At 41.2% G+C, this 14,610-nt stretch overlaps 1 protein-coding gene across 1 annotated transcript in view; it reads left to right on the top strand.

Annotated features, from left to right (window-relative positions):
• Window positions 1–10,730, top strand: part of FBLN5 (fibulin 5) — a 48,819-nt gene extending 38,089 nt beyond the window's left edge. Inside the window, exons 9-11 of the mRNA XM_070931503.1 lie at window positions 3,226–3,352; window positions 9,080–9,272; window positions 10,467–10,730. Of these exons, the coding sequence (XP_070787604.1) occupies window positions 3,226–3,352; window positions 9,080–9,272; window positions 10,467–10,628 (482 nt within the window). The 3' untranslated portion in view covers window positions 10,629–10,730. The remainder of the gene's footprint in view (window positions 1–3,225; window positions 3,353–9,079; window positions 9,273–10,466) is intronic.
• Window positions 10,731–14,610: the final 3,880 nt, after the last annotated feature.

Genomic DNA, 14,610 nt, shown 5'->3' with positions numbered 1-14,610 from the left:
AACAGGCAAGTTTTTAATTTATGATGAAACCCATCTAGAAAGGGGAAAGATCAACTGAGCAAGAAATTGCCCTCATCTGTCCCTACTCCCTATTTACCCCTACAAACTGGAAAAATAAAAAAATATATAAACATACATATCTGCCAAAGTTATATCCATATGATTTTCCCTAAGATATCCAAGATAGGCAGATCTAGTTAACTAGCCTAAACCCTAGCCTATCTTAGTACTATATTATGAACTCATATTCATAATACGCAATAACATAGAATGAACTCGAGTGAGCTCGCCTCACAAGGATCAACCAACCATGAGAGTTTAACTACTGCAGGTCTCCATAAACTCAACTGATTATATTGACAGACTGGTTGAAAGAGGTTGTAAACATATGAGGAGGCATAATAAATTATACAATTTACTCATCAATGGTCAAATTATGAAAGTAAGGATCCTTTATTGATGTCTGACAGTCTTCTCTCCTCAGTGCTTCACTTTATAGTAAAATCATGTCCAATTGATGCTTTCAACCCTTCTTTTAAAGTATCTTCCTAGAAACTGTGACAAAAAGCCTATAGAGTTAAAAAACTAGTACAGTCTGTAGAGATTTCCAAGTGGGTTAGTGAGTTTGCTCCTTATGTTTAGTATTTCTACATGTAAGATTGGCCTCGTCAGTTTCTATAGTACAGGTAGCAATTATGAATATATCCCTCTCGTCTGGTGCATTCCAACATATAATAATCAGCCAAACATTATTTCCTTTTGCCAAAAATATACTGGCTTACAAACTGGAAAATACATTTCAAGACTGTGTAGTAGATGAGATTACCCAGATATTTCACAAATTATGCTATCGTTTTCCCCAATAGCAAGCAAGTTCCACTTGGGTCTCTTAAGGTTTCATTCTTCCAGTCATTTGTGACATGTTCTCTTTTCTGTGAAGCATATTTCATTTATACAAAGTGTTTGTTCTGCACAGATGAACATTGTGGAAAAAGCTGATCCTAGATCTACTTTGGCTATAAAATCCACTAAACATATTTCAATTATTAGTTCCCAATGTCTATCAATGGCAATTAGCAAGAAAAGTATTTTTGTTTTAGTTTGCTAAAGACAAGAGATACAGTGATGATTTTTTAAAAATATATTATTGTACAGTATGTAAAAAATTATCAGAAATGGAGAGGTGAAAGAAGTTATGTGCTTTTTGTAACCAATGTTAAGTAACCTCTTTAGAAAACTAATCCTTCTCAAAATCTGAAGTAAAGCTGTGATCACTCAGTGCCTTTTGTATTGAAGGTTCAAATCCAATGGTACATGTTCTACTGACCACAAGTGGGCAACAGGTAGTAGATAAAAAGTTAAAGTCTATCTTCTGTCTTTATCCCTCTTCTAGCTCCTTATTTAAGAGATTGCTTTATTTATTTAGTGTATGTCAGGGAAGTCTACACATACTAGACACAATGCAGATTGCTAGTTCATTCCAATTGGCGCTTGTGCGCCTATCCTTGGTGCACTGCAGGGATGAACTATCTTTACACCAATTAGCTAACAGTGTTCAGATTGCTGGTTCTTTCAGGCTCCTCCGCTGGTCTCACCTTGCCTCCTCTCGCAATGCCTTGCATCTGGTCAGGTCTCAGGGCCAGCTTCCGCTTTCCGCATACATGAATGCAGTTAAGTGCTAATCTGAGATCTCTCTTCTGCCTTACTTTCTAAACAAACTCAGAGAAAGCATTTTTTAAATCTTCCTATTAATAAATCTCATTTCCTCTATTATAAAATCTGCTGTTCTGATCATTATTCAATTATTGTTCTCACACATCAGAAAGCTTCACTGTCCAATATTATGCATAATGGAAACCTGTTTTATATTTCCTCATCACATCTCACCAGCCCTTTGAAGATCTCTAGACTTCAATGCGTAATTTCATTTTAGTCTCCCAATAGTCACATCAGATGGATGAAGTTGTGGGTACATAAACTCCCTAAGGATGCCCAGTAAGCTTCGTAGTGATGAGATTCAAATCCAGATTTTCATGGTCCATTCCCAGCATCCCTATCTGTTACTGTCCACAGTTGTTTTAGATTTATATCAGATGATATTGCTATCATTGCTAACTGAAAGCAGGAATTAAAATCCAATATACCCCAAGACCACTGAACATTGGGCAATGGTTTGGAAAAGACTCTCTTAAATATACTAAAGAGCCGCAGTAGTGCAGTGATTAGATTGCAGTACTGCAGGCTACTTCTGCTGACTGCCAGCTGACTGCAGTTTGGCAGTTCGAATCTCACTGTCTCAAGGTTGACTCAGCCTTCCATCCTTCCGAGGTCGGTAAAATGAGGACCCAGATTGTTTGAGGGCAATATGCTGACTCTGTAAACTGCTTAGAGAGGGCTGTAAAAGCACTGTGAAGCGGTATATAAGTCTAAGTGCTATTGCTGCTATTGCTAAATGTCATATTACGGAAGGGGACTATCAGATAGGACTGTTGCAAATTGCAGCCTTAAACCTTAGTCACTTAAAACATCCCAGTCTTTATGGCAGACATTCAGACTACAAACTGTAAGATTCAGCCAGACTTTGTATCATATACAAAGGAATTACATTAGTTGCTTCCTCTTTGCTGGATTCATGAAATTTGAGGCTTTTTGGAAATTTGGGACATCATGGAAGGAAACTTATTCAAGAGAAGTTTCTAGACCAAGCCAGAAATCAGTGAGATTCTACAGTTTCCCATGGAATTAACTTATTGGTTTCCAGGAAAAGGGATAATCCACGTGAAGTAGGGAAAGACCTATTTCAAGACTCTGTTTTATTTCATAGATATGTTTTAACCAGGAATCTTACAACCTTTCTACTGCAATTTATAATCTTGCTCAATGCAAAGAATAAGCAAATAAATCATTGTGATCTGAATGTTGCATTATAGTTGTTTATTTCCAATACTGAATTGGTGCAGTCTTAAAGAATGAAGGTGTTAAAGGGAGATTGCCAAGTAAAGCACTGCAGGGTATGAACTGGCAGCCCAAACCACCAGGCTGCTATTCAAAGCCAGGAAGGCAGGGCGAGAATATGTAGACCCAGAAGTGGGAGACCCCAGTCCTTCATCCTATGGGCTCAGCCCTACAAAGTTTTTTAAAAATTTGTTTTTATTATGAACGAACAATGTGTACTAACTCATTTATTACAATGCCATATTTTCTGGGTTTTTTCCTTCATTTTAGATGTTAATGAATGTGAGGTTGGGAATCACACTTGTAACGTGCAGCAAACATGTTTTAATGTCCAAGGAGGATTCAAGTGCCTAGACCCAGTAAGATGCGAGGATCCTTATATCCGGATCAATGAAAAGTGAGTAATTTATTAATAGGAAAAATTAGGGAAATCATATTCTCCAAGAAGCACATTATATAGTGCTTAGTTACTTTTCAAATTGCACTTGCTATTTTCGGTTGCTAGCCCTGTTCAATCTTGATTTTAGAATGCATTCTCCCATTATTTTTGAGAGATGAACTTAATATGAAATTGACCAATGACTGAAAATATTTATTTCCTAAAGGTATCAAGAGTTGGATTGCCACTTGTTGAGTGCATAGTATTTGTATTTGTATTTGTATTTATTGAATTTGTATACCGCCCTACTCCCGAAGGACTCAGGGCGGTGAACAGCCATAAAAATAAAACATGAAAGTACAAAATTTAAAATAGAGATAAAACAAATTAAATAAACTTGGCTGAACCATATTTAAAACCCCAATAATTTAAAACCAAATTTAAAATTCTCATTTAAAAGCGGAGAAGTTTAGGTCAGGCCGGCTTGCTGGAATAGGAACGTCTTAAGCATGCGACGGAAGGTACGCAGATCCGGAATCCTCCGTATCTCGGGGGGGAGCTCGTTCCAGATAGTAGGTGCCCCCACAGAGAAGGCTCTCCCCCTGGGGGCCGCCAGTCGACATTGTTTGGCCGACGGCACCCGGAGGAGCCCCTCTCTATGGGAGCGTACTGGTCGGTGGGAGGCTATTGGTGGTAGCAGGCGGTCCCGTAAATAACCAGGTCCTAAGCCATGGAGCGCTCTAAAGGTGATAACCAAAACCTTGAAGCGCACTCGGAAGACCACCGGGAGCCAGTGCAGCTCGCGCAGGAGGGGCGTTACATGGGAGCGCCACGTCGCTCCCATCACCACCCGCGCGGCTGCACTCTGCGCCAGTTGGAGCCTCCGAGTGCTCCTCAAGGGGAGCCCCATGTAGAGAGCATTACAGTAGTCCAAACGGGAGGTGACGAGGGCATGAGTGACCGTGCGTAACGAGTCCCGATCCAGAAAGGGACGCAACTGGCAGATCAGGCGAACCTGATGAAAAATCCTCCCGGTCACGGCCGTCAAGTGCTCTTCTAAAGACAGCCGTGAATCCAGGAGGACACCCAAGTTGCGAGCCCTCTCCGTGGGGGCCAATGCTTCGCCCCCAATAGTCAGCGATGGCACCAGCTGACTATATCGGGACGTCGGAAACCACAGCCACTCGGTCTTGGATGGGTTGAGTCTGAGCCTGTTTCTCCCCATCCAGATCCGTACGGCCTCCAGGCACCGGGACATCACTTCAAGGGCATCGTTGGGGTGGTCTGGGGTGGAGATGTACATCTGGGTGTCGTCAGCGTACTGATGGTACTCCACCCCAAAACCACGGATGATCTCACCCAGCGGCTTCACATAAATGTTGAACAAAAGGGGCGAGAGGACCGATCCTTGTGGCACCCCACATATAAGGGGCCTCGGGGTCGACCTCTGCCCCCCTGTCAACACAGACTGCGACCGGTCGGAGAGAAAGGAGGAGAACCACCGTAGTACGGTGCCTCCCACCCTCAACTCTTCCAACCGGTGCAGCATGATACCATGGTCGATGGTATCAAAAGCCGCTGAGAGATCTAATAGGACCAGGACAGAGGAACAACCTCTGTCCCGAGCCCTCCAGAGATCATCCACCAACGCGACCAATGCCGTTTCCGTGCTGTACCCAGGCCTGAAGCCCGACTGGAACGGATCTAGATACGTCGTTTCATCCAGGTACCGGGGAAACTGTCGTGCCATCACACTCTCAACAACCTTCGCAACAAAGCGAAGGTTGGAGACTGGACGATAATTAGCCAATATTGCCGGATCCAGGGAAGGCTTCTTGAGGAGAGGTCTCACCACCGCCTCTTTCAAGGCGGCGGGAAAGACACCCTCACTCAATGAAGCATTTATAATCCCCTGGAGCCAGCCTCGCGTCACCTCCCGGGAAGCCAGCACTAACCAGGAGGGGCACGGGTCCAACAAACATGTGGTCGCATTCAGTCTACCCAGAATCCTGTCCACGTCCTCAGGGGTCACAGAGTCAAACTCATCCCAGATAACATTCTCAGGACCTGCCTCCGTCATCCCCACTGGATCTACCCAGTCGGAGTCCAGATCTTCCCGAATCTGAGTGATTTTGTCATACAGATACTGAACAAAGTCCTCGGCTCTTCCCTCCAAGGGGTCCTCCCTCGCTTCCTGGTGGAGCAGGGAGCGGGTCACCCTAAACAGGGCGGCCGGGCGGTTATCTGCTGACGCAATAAGAGCAGCAAGATGAGTACATTTCGCTGCTTTTATCGCCACTAGGTAATTCTTAATATGAGATCTTACCAGTGTCCAGTCAGATTCAGTGCAACTGGCCCTCCAACTACTCTCTAGGCGTCTTTTCCGGCGCTTCATCTCCCTCAGCTCCTCGGTAAACCAAGGAGCCAGGTGAGATCGGCGCTGGGTCAGAGGCCGCAAAGGCACGACTCGATCCAGAGCTCCAGCGGCCGCCCTATCCCAGGCGGCCACTAAGTCTCCAGTCGAGGCGTGAGCCAGGACCTCAGGCATTGGCCCAAGCTCCATCTGGAACCTATCAGGTTCCATCAGGCGCCTGGGGCGGTACCATCTTATCGGTTCCGCCTCCCTGCGGCGGGGAGCAGCGGTTCGAAGATCAAGGCGAAGGAGAGAGTGATCCGACTATGACAAGGGCTCGATGGCTATGTCCCCTATCTCGAGATCACTCAGCCACTGTCCAGAGACAAAAATCAAGTCCAGTGTGTTTCCCCCCATGTGCGTAGGGCCATGAATTAGCTGGGTCAGATCCATAGCCGTCATGGAAGCCATGAACTCCCGAGCCACCTCAGACGTCTCACCCACGGACGGCAGGTTGAAATCCCCCATGACCATAAGTCTGGGGGTATCAACCGCCACCGCGGCGATAACGTTGAGTAGCTCGGGCAGGGCTGCTGCCACGTGGCAGGGAGCCAGGTACGTGATCAGCAAACCCATCTGAACCCCATGACCCCACTTCACAAGGAGGGTCTCACAACCGGCCGTCTGAGGAACAGTGGCCTCCCTCGGCCTAAAACCTTCTCTAATAATAACCGCTACTCCCCCGCCCCTCCCCTGAGACCTCGGTTGATGGAATGCGTGGAAGCCTGGTGGGCACATTTCTACCAGAGGGACCCCTCCCTCCAGGCCCAACCAGGTCTCCGTAAGCCCTGCCAGGTCCACGCCCCCCTCCAGAACAAGATCACAAATGAGGGGGGCTTTATTTACTGCGGACCTGGCATTGCACAACATCAGCCGAAGGCCCGGGCCCTGAGGGTCTGTGCAACCTGGAGAACGAGTGGAGCCTTGGGGGCCGGAGCACGCTACCGCATGGAGACAGCGGGTGCGCGCTCCCTTAACATGATATGGCCCCCTGCTCCCGCCATATCTACCCCTCCCCCTCACAGTACCGATGGTAAAAACACAATCTGGACAAGCTCGACCCCCCCCCATTTCCTCCAGAACTCCTACCCCCCCCGCCGTGTATAGTGGCCAGGCCTGACCTTCCCCTTGGTGGGTTATCCCCCAAACCCACTACCCTAGTTCCAGTTTTACCTCCCCCCCCTGGGACCCCTTAAAATTTTTTCCAAAAATTTACATAAAAAACCCCTCAACCCCCTCTTCGCCGCATGCCACCTCTCTGGGTTCCAAGACCCGTCATTGAGGTAGGCCCTCGATAACGTAGAGGGCCAGGCTTGCGAGAGGGGGGAGTCTCGCAATGCAAGAAGCTGTGCCCTTCGGTACATCTAAGTTCTGAGGTAGTGATAAGGTATGGCCCAGGGCTCCATGATAGTCCAAATTGTCCTGAAAAAGCAGGTTGACCATAAGCGGAAGAGTCTCCACTGTCCTCTCACGGCAGTGGAGGAGTCCAATGTTCCAACCAATTCGAGGGTAATCGTCCAACCAGCCTCTCACGATGGTTGGACAACTCGCCATGGGGAAGATGGTACATCCCATCGATAGTGAAACAATGATAGAAACCGGCTCCGTTCGTCCTCCTGTAAGCTGCCATTTTTCATACAGCCAGCGTGCTAGATAACAAACAGAGCCAGGTCCAAAGTCTCCAGAAGAAAGTATAGTCATTTTCAAATCCAGTTTCTAGCTGTGTAACATATGAAATAGCCAATAGCTAAAAATGTAGTTTTTATGATATGCATGTCTTCTAAACTAGCATATTCAAATATACGAAATACTTATCAGAATGGTTTGCAATTTTCCATAGTTTTGTTCTAAACTCATTCCTTCAAGTTTTATCCTCTCCGAATGGAAATGTTCAATGATAAAAAACTTATAAAATAGTTCTTTATCGGGTCACCAGATGGCAGAATACTCAACTGTTTACACTTCTTGAAGTAGAAGTGCTTATGAAATAATAAGAGCATTTGTCATAATCATGTTCTCCTGTAATATATACAGTTGTCTTTAAAATTGAGTTTTTAATTATAGATATGTCATAAGTATGTTAGTAATACATTGCTTATCACCCATCCTCTGTTAAAGGCTCTTCTGTCATCTCTGATCTCTTTTCAATGTTAAAAGTGCAATGTCAAATACATAATTAAACACCCAGAGAAACAAAAGAAATGGAAAATAACATTTTAAAAATGATTTATGCCATGCCTGAATTTAGATTTATGAATTCAAACTATAAATATTTTGACAATAATTTATGCTCAAATAATTTATGCATACCAAATTTTAAAAATTATGGAATAAACCTGATATGCTTTTTTACTTTTTTTTTCTATCATGTATATTACATTATAACAAGGATCGTCATCTTATTTTTGAAATGAAAACTATTCTTTTATGTTCTGAAATATTTTACTCTTCATATTCTTTATATTTTCACATCATCCACTGACCAAGCCTTTGAGAGGCACGGTAGTTTAGTAGTTTAATGACGCTTTGCTTTAGCGGTTCAAGTACTAGCACTTTGTGGCAGGGTGAACTTCCATCACTTGCCTCAGCTTCTGTCCACCTAGCAGTTTGAAAGCATGTTATATGTGAGTAGATAAATAGGTACCACTTCTGTGGAAAAATGAGTTGGTGCTTTGTGCAGGCAGTCAGATTCTGAAGCTTTCCGGTTGTGAGCCGTTTGCAAGGGAGGGGAGGGAGCCTTAGGTGATGCTCAGAAGCTGTTTGTCTTTCTTTCTGGTATGAAGCCAGCTCACCTTCTTGTGGTGCATCATGGGAAGCGTACAAGCATGTCTCACAACAGAGCTGGTAAATTGGTAGCCAAACTATTACTCTGCAATAGCATTGTGGTCTCCTGGATAATGTAACACAATACTCTAATAACAACAACCAACAACAACAACAAATCTTTGGGCCATTTGCAAAATGTGTAGATCAATAAAATACAAAATAAAATATTAAAACATCCAAACAGATACATTAAGATTTAACTATCTCAGCGTAAAAATAGCACTCATGTGTTTGCTGTTCAGTAATAAAGAAAGTAGCATTTTTATTGGCTTATATTAATTTGATTATAACAGCAAAAATAATAACAGGTATGAAATTATAGCTAACATAACAGTTCACCATAATGCACCATGATAAATTTGTTAAGCTTTATTAAAATCATATTAAAACATCCTTGTAAATCAGCAGGTTGATAGATGGACAAAAATGTCAAGTGCAATCTAAACATTTGGCTAGCTATGGAACCATAGTCAATAATAATAGTATTTTTCTTTTTGTTCTACCAGTCACTGTATATGTCCAACTGAAAACCCTAGCTGTAGAGACCAGCCATTCACCATCTTGTACAGAGACATGGATGTATCAGGACGTACTGTGCCCGCCGATGTATTTCAGATGCAGGCAACCTCTCGCTACCCTGGTGCTTATTACATCTTTCAGATTAAATCAGGAAATGAAGGCAGAGAATTCTATATGCGGGTGAGTGAGATTTACGAATAGACCCTTTCATTGTCTTCTTTTCAAAATAATATGTATTATTTTAAGGTTACTGTTTAAACAATAAAATCACAAAAATATTCATATTATAAAGAACACTAGGTGAGTGCCATTACCTGAGATAAAGAAAAAGACAGTTTCAGACATTCACAGGCAGTGTTGTCTTTACTTAGCAAGTACTGGAGATCACATGGATGTTAGCTCCACAACAACCTGTTTGTGACTTTTTCTGGGGGCTATATATGCTAACTGGAACAATGGTGTTAATTAGATGGAATTCCCACCTTACTCAATATAATCATTTTATTTTTGAGCACTGTAGAATAGGCAATGAGGCAGAAGAGAGAGCTTTAATTCACTCCAGAACTTGGCACAGTGAATTAAAGTCTTCTCTCCAAGAAGGTTAGGAAGGCTAGATGGGGATGCAATTTTAAGTGGCATTTGACAAAGCAATTTCCACCTTCTCAAACACTTCCATCAGTGGAAAGAAGGAAGAAGCAAGAGAAACAATTCAGACACCTATTTCTTTGAAATTTATACAATCTCTAGAAGCCAAGACTGGCTCTATTGTTTCAAGTTGTGTTTTCAGCTACTGGGAACCAAATCAGGTGAAAAATCAATTGTTTAAATAAGCAGTTATTAAATAAATATGATCCTCCCTTCTATGTTTTTTGACCTCGGCCTCTTTTCTTTTGAGCTATTTCCCCAATCTGTTCCTTCTGCACAATATCCATCCTATTTGCTACTCCAACTCTTGCAGAACATTAGTAGCAGTCAATAAATAAAGTCAATCAAAAAAGGAACCAGAAAAAGCACCAGTCAGTGGGCAATAGCTCTTTGCATTCACACAGTATTTATCCAACACTAGATCCATAGAAGTGAAATGACAACTTGGTTTCAGTGCAAACTGTTGGTGCAGGACTCAGTTCAGACGCAGACCTCAGCCTCTCCCCCAACCAATACATTCTAGCTCAGCACCAACACCACACTCTGGTTTGGCACAGATCTGCTATAAGTGTTCTTCATAGTGATTCTGGTCACAGCCTTGAGACACCAACAAAAATAAATCTTCCATAACAAAGCCATGATTTTGTTACATATATTTAAGAAGACAGCTTTTGGCCACATCCTATGCTTGAAGTATTTCAACATTTTTCCTTGGCTTTCTCCATGCAGCAAACTGGACCTATCAGTGCCACTCTTGTGATGACCCGTCCTCTGAAGGGGCCGCGTGACATGGTGTTGGACCTGGAGATGGTCACTGTTAACACTGTCATCAATTTCAGAGGAAGTTCTGTTATTCGACTGAGGATTTATGTATCACAATATCCCTTCTAAACCTAGACTGGCATTGCTTTCTTTTTAAAACTACCACAGCAGCAGCTGAAAATGGACCCTTTTCTGCCCAAACTTTTTTTTTCTCAGGAGTCAATTCTTCTAACAATCCAACCTGAAATTAGTATTAAAACATATTACAATGGTTCTTATTACAATAACTGGACAATACTTCTTGTGGTTTAAAGACACCTGAGCTTTGAATTATCAGTGGATTCCATAGAATTATTTTATTTTATTTTGCTCATGAGTGTTTAGATACTTTGGTCTTCCTTTCCAAACTTTTTCTAAAGTGTGATTAAAAGCTTTAAAAACTGTGAAGATTTTCACTGTAATGGCAACGCTGTTTAGCCAAGACACTAGAGAAACTGGGAAAAGTTAGCTTCTACTGTTCTGTTTTCTAAAAATGAAAGAAAAATGAGTAAAAATGCTTGTGGGACCAGGAAAGCATCAGCTACTCTCTCCAAAAAAATTTTTATGGAATAATCTTACATTCCGAACCCTGGGTCTGATTCAGGGGGAATAATTCCTTATTGGCTTTGCTTTATACTTTCCCCCTTTCTTACTTCCAGGCCAGGGAATTGATTGCCTGGAGATCTTAACTATAATCTAAACCAAACACAGCTATTACGCCTGCTTAAGAGAACTTCGTGCTTATACTTCTTGAATATACCCACTTACACTCTAGGCAGCCTGTTCTTAAAATAGAGATAATTTTCAAAAACAGCTTTTTGAAACAACATAGATGGCATGTCAAGTTTAATGCTCAACTTTAACAGATTTTTTAAAAAATTATTTTAGGCACAAGAAGTCAGGCACACATAAAATAATTATTTGGATATTGACCGTTATGGATAGTATGCATGTAACTTAATGACATACTTCAAAATATTTATTCAAAAAGAGGCCATTATCTTTTCATTATCTATTCCAGGCTCATTTCCTTAATAGTCTCACAGCAGCCCACTGCTGCATAATGATAGCTCAATAAGAAGTCAGCAGAAAAAAAATCCACACTTACAGGTCATTTTAGCAACTCTAACATAATTTTATTATGCTTATTTTATATTATTCCTCTTCTTTTTTCAGCATAGGAAAAGACATGCATCTGAAATTCAAGAAAAAATATACCCAGGCTAGTAATAAGGATGGCTTAATAAGAGAGTATGTAAGTTCCTAGCTTAGTCCCCAGTCTTCCCAGTTAAAGACCTCAGGAAGCAGAATGGCAAAACCTCTATCTAATGCCTCAAGTAGCAGCCACAGCCATTAAATTGACTAGTGGTTTGACCTTGAAAAAGGTAGCGTATTAAAAAACTAGATGTGCTGTATTCAGTGACATATGTTCTACATACAGATAGTCCTTGATTAACAGCCACTCATTCAGCAACAGTTTTAGGTTATGACAGTTCTGAATGAGGCAACTTACAGTCGGTCCTCAAAGTTGCACCTGTCGTGGCATCTCTGGGGGTCATGTGATCACAATATGGGTCCTTGGCCTGGGAATGCAGTGGTTAGAATGCAGGCTAACTCTGCCCAGAGTCTGGAGTTTGATCCTGACAGGCTCAAGTTGACTCAGTCTTCCATCTTTCACTAAAATGAGGAGCCAGATTGTTGGGAGCAATATGCTGAACTCTCTAAACCCCTTAGAGAGGGCTGTAAAGCACTGTGAAGCAGTATATAAGTTTAAGTGTTATTGCTTGGCAACTAGCTTGCAATTATGACGCTACATGCAATCACGACTACATGATGTGTCCTGCAGTCATGTGATTGCCATTTGCAACCTTACTGTTGGTTTCTGGCAAGCAAAGTCAATGGGGAAACCAGCAGGAGGTCGCACATGGTGATCATGTGACATCATAATAAAAACAGGATTTGCCTAATGACCTCAAATGGAAATGCCAGGTGACACGTTTTATAACCGTGTTGGTTAGTGATGGACTTCTTCATCCCAATTACCCGATGTCTACCTGCAGGCATTATATTAAAACATACAGGTAGTCCTGGACTTAAGACCACAATTGGACCAGAATATTCATTCTAAATTGGTGCAGTTATAAAGCAGTCATCACATGACTTTTATGATCATTTTTATCGTGGTCATTAAGTGAATCACTGTGGTTATTAATCATGTGGTCAATAATGTATCTGGAGATTCTCAATCAACCAGGTCATGTTTGTCCCAAAGATTTTTTTCAAAAGGCAACTGGACTTTCTTTCCTTGAAAACATTTCGCTTCTCATCCAACAAGCTTCTTAGGTTCTGACTGAATGGTGGGGAATGGAAGGATTTATATTCTTATATTTATATTCTTTCCACCATTAGCCTTTTGAAAAGCACCTCTGGAACTATGTGGCCAATAAGTGAAGCCAACTCACCCAGTTGGCTCTTTCCTAAGGTGTGGCTAGACTTCACTTTTCGAAACTTTACCAGTAAACCAAACTAGCTCTTTTACAGCTCTTTTATATATAGGAATAGTTTATCTCTTAGGTATTCCAATACATGAATTACTTCATACTTTACTATATTATGAACATTTTTAAGATTGCCACTATGGATAAGATCACATAAGATTAAGGAACACTAACTAGCTATGCTAAATCTGATTTCTCAATGCATATTCAAAATAATGTATGTGGTCCAAATTTCAACAGAAGCTCAGTAAGGTTTAGTTTTTTTAAAAGCTGATTGCACCTGTCCTGGGATTTGAGATGATAGTTGTGATTGCACTTGCACACATATTTGGGGAACATTTATTTATAGGAGTAAAAATCAAAACAAATCATAGTAGCAACAGATATAATTCTGTCATTTGCTGAACATGTATTTTAAAGAGTTGCTTTCCTGCACATATGCTTTGTAATAATTTCAATAGCGCAAACAATACACTGATTTTTTTAAACTGTATTTTTATTTTCAATTGTTTTAATTTTTCACTGGTTTCACCAGGTTTCCTGGAAGAAAAATATATTGTTCAGAACCAAATTGTGAACATACCAGTTCACTAAGGGACTATATTTTTCTGAATGTTCTGATCACGTAAGAGGCTCTATTCCTAGTACAGCTGTGCTTAATTTATAAGTTGTTTAAACTTTTATTCAAAGTAAAAAAAAGATGTGCAGATTTTTTAAAAAGGGAAATTATATTTGGCAATGTATCTAAGGTTGGACTCTAAAACAGCAGCAAACCTTGGATGACTTCTTCCAAATAATTATAATTACTTCAGACTATGTGAAGATCATGAGTAGTTTCCTTGCCAGTTCAAGGAAAGGCTTGAGAACATTTTTTTCTCTTATCAAAGTTCCAAAAACTTGTTCTAAAATTTTACTGTTGCTCATGCATATAATGCTGAACTATCTTTTTGCTTTTGTCCAAAATAGGTATTTTACATGTGCATGTGGAAAATTATGTAATAGTTATTTGGTTGTCCATTTTCTGGAGGAGTACTTTTGTACTATTAGCTAATAATGTGGCTTTTCTCCCTAACAATCGAATGACCATCTATTAGTGCTTCACTGAAATGATTTTGTTTCCTGCTCCAGCTCACCCACAAAAGGAATCCCCCCTCCAGTGCATTATATGATGAAGCAATGTAACTGCGTCAGTGTTGCTTGAACACGAAGGGTCAGAAATACTTTTTCTTTGCTGTATAAAAAGCCAATATTAATGGCGAAATACTTCTATGAAAAATGTGCTGAGGAAATTATTAACCGGAGAAAACCCTGCTGAAATATATGGAAATTATTAAGTAAATAAACTATGCCTGAAGAGATAATTTTGCTTCTGGGTGGTTCTCACACATTGCTGTAGGTTTCCAGCAGAATTTATCAGTAGATTGTGCTGCTTGGCTACTATTGTAGAAATAAAACGTAAATGCTTCCTTCTTTGCTACCAAAAATCATAATTTGTTACTTTTCCATACGCTGCTGAGGTTAAATACATTATGCAAACCAGCAAACTGAGTCAGATTTGGATTTTTAAAAAAGTA

Source organism: Pituophis catenifer, unplaced genomic scaffold, assembly GCF_029215685.1.
Source record: "Pituophis catenifer annectens isolate HBS135680 unplaced genomic scaffold, rPitCat1.0.hap2 SCAF_1, whole genome shotgun sequence".
NCBI classification, from domain to species: domain Eukaryota; kingdom Metazoa; phylum Chordata; class Lepidosauria; order Squamata; family Colubridae; genus Pituophis; species Pituophis catenifer.
The sequence above is the reverse complement of the archived record's forward strand: the minus strand, read 5'-3'. Positions and strand labels throughout refer to the sequence as shown.